The sequence below is a fragment of the Musa acuminata genome, chromosome BXJ1-8 (assembly GCF_036884655.1).
Source record: "Musa acuminata AAA Group cultivar baxijiao chromosome BXJ1-8, Cavendish_Baxijiao_AAA, whole genome shotgun sequence".
Lineage (NCBI taxonomy): Eukaryota > Viridiplantae > Streptophyta > Magnoliopsida > Zingiberales > Musaceae > Musa > Musa acuminata.
This window is the reverse complement of record NC_088334.1, coordinates 28,280,454-28,282,004: the sequence shown is the minus strand read 5'-3', so window position 1 is coordinate 28,282,004 and position 1,551 is coordinate 28,280,454. Positions and strand designations below refer to the sequence as shown.

The 1,551-nt window shown below is 49.2% G+C and overlaps 1 protein-coding gene across 1 annotated transcript; it reads right to left on the bottom strand.

The window, feature by feature from the left end:
• Window positions 1-406: 406 nt before the first annotated feature.
• LOC135680312 (uncharacterized) lies at window positions 407-1,282 on the bottom strand. The gene has a single exon (XM_065194193.1). It carries the CDS (start codon window positions 1,280-1,282, stop codon window positions 407-409), a length of 876 nt encoding a protein of 291 aa, XP_065050265.1.
• Window positions 1,283-1,551: the final 269 nt, after the last annotated feature.

Below are 1,551 nucleotides of genomic sequence, written 5' to 3'. Positions count from 1 at the left end.
TGACCTTCTGTTGCAATGATTGACCACACGTAAAAGAAGAAGGAAGAAGAAGAAAAAAAGAAAGGGTAAAAGACTTGATTGAAAATAAGGAGAAAGAAGGCGATAAGTTTCAGAAGAAGACTGAGGATGAGCAAACCATGGAGCAAGAAAGGATTAAGCTTCAGCAGGACTAGTATTTGCAGATCAAAGAGATTGAACAACAACCGACTAACTACTGCTGCAGATGATACGATACATGCGACTTTTGGGTGGAATATCTGCAGAAAACACTTGGTTTTACGGCTCAAGAATACTATATACAAGTCAACAAGGTTCAACAAATAACACAAAGCATATATATATATATATATACAAGTCAACAAGGTTCAACAAATAACACAAAGCATATATATATATATATAGTACATTACTGAACCTTCTTAGAGAACATAGTTCTAAGTGTTAAGATAACGCTACTGCTTCCACCACCGCTGCTGCCGCCGTCGCCGCCGCTGGGCCTCGTATTTGGATGATCAACCTCACAACCCATATCCACACTGGAGTTCCGTGTCCCAAAACCAGCATCTCCATCTCCTGTTCTGTCTTTGATGCCACTGCTCACATTCGCCTCCTTCTCATGAAGAGTTTTAGCAGTCTTCCCTCGAAGCTTCCACACTGGATTGGTCCTGCTGAGATGGAAGCCTCCGGCAAACCTCATCCTGCCCGAGCTCAGTGGCCACCTCGAGGAAGATGAGGTGGTGGCCGGCAGCGTCTCGGAGGACAACCCACGGGAGTTGCTCCGGGAACAAGGTTCCCCACTGGCCCTGCGTCGGGTCACCGCCGCTTTGGCCCTGCCCCATGAGCCAGTGCCGGTACTTGCGGAGGAGTGGCTGCTGTTGAAGGGCCAGATACCGTTCCTGGACTTAGCGGAGCCACCCGTGCCGCCCCTTATCCGGTTCCTCCTCTTCCTGATCTCTTCCAACGCCTTCTCGCCCGCCTTGATGAGATCTTTCCACTTGTTCGAGTGGGAGGCTGGCGGAGCACTCCCCAAAGAGGAGCTTGGAGCAGATGGCGGCTGCACGTTGGTTCCAGGCTCAGAAAGGCAATGGGAAACGCAGCCTTGGCTGGGAATAGAGAGCGAGAGAAGGTCGAGGGGGAGGACGACCCCGTCGACGAAGAGCTCGTCGGCCGTGAGGAAGTCTGTTTGGCAGGTGGAGGGATTCTTGCCGACCATCCAAAACTCGAACTCGGGCGAGGAGGTGCAGCTGCTGCTTGCTCTCGGTGGCTCCGCAGATAGCTCCATGGAGATGCAGCAAAGAGTGGAACGATGACAGCAGAAGCCACAGTCAAAAAGGTAGCTTGATATAATACCAAGGACAAATCTTGGCTGCAACACAATGTGAATCAACTAAGTTGAGCTAAAGAAAGAGGCTTGGTAACGAACAATATGCAAGACAATTTGGTATGAACATTAAAAAAAGAAGAAAAAAGAGATGTGTTTATTTTTGTGGAGCAGCTGCCCAAGCTGACACACACACTCAAGTGCTTTGTCTCAGAGGTGTGGAAGTAACA

Coding starts and splice junctions, on each gene's coding strand:
- LOC135680312 (XM_065194193.1), bottom strand. CDS start 1,282: ATGGAGCTATCTGCGGAGCCACCGAGAGCAAGCAGCAGCTGCACCTCC.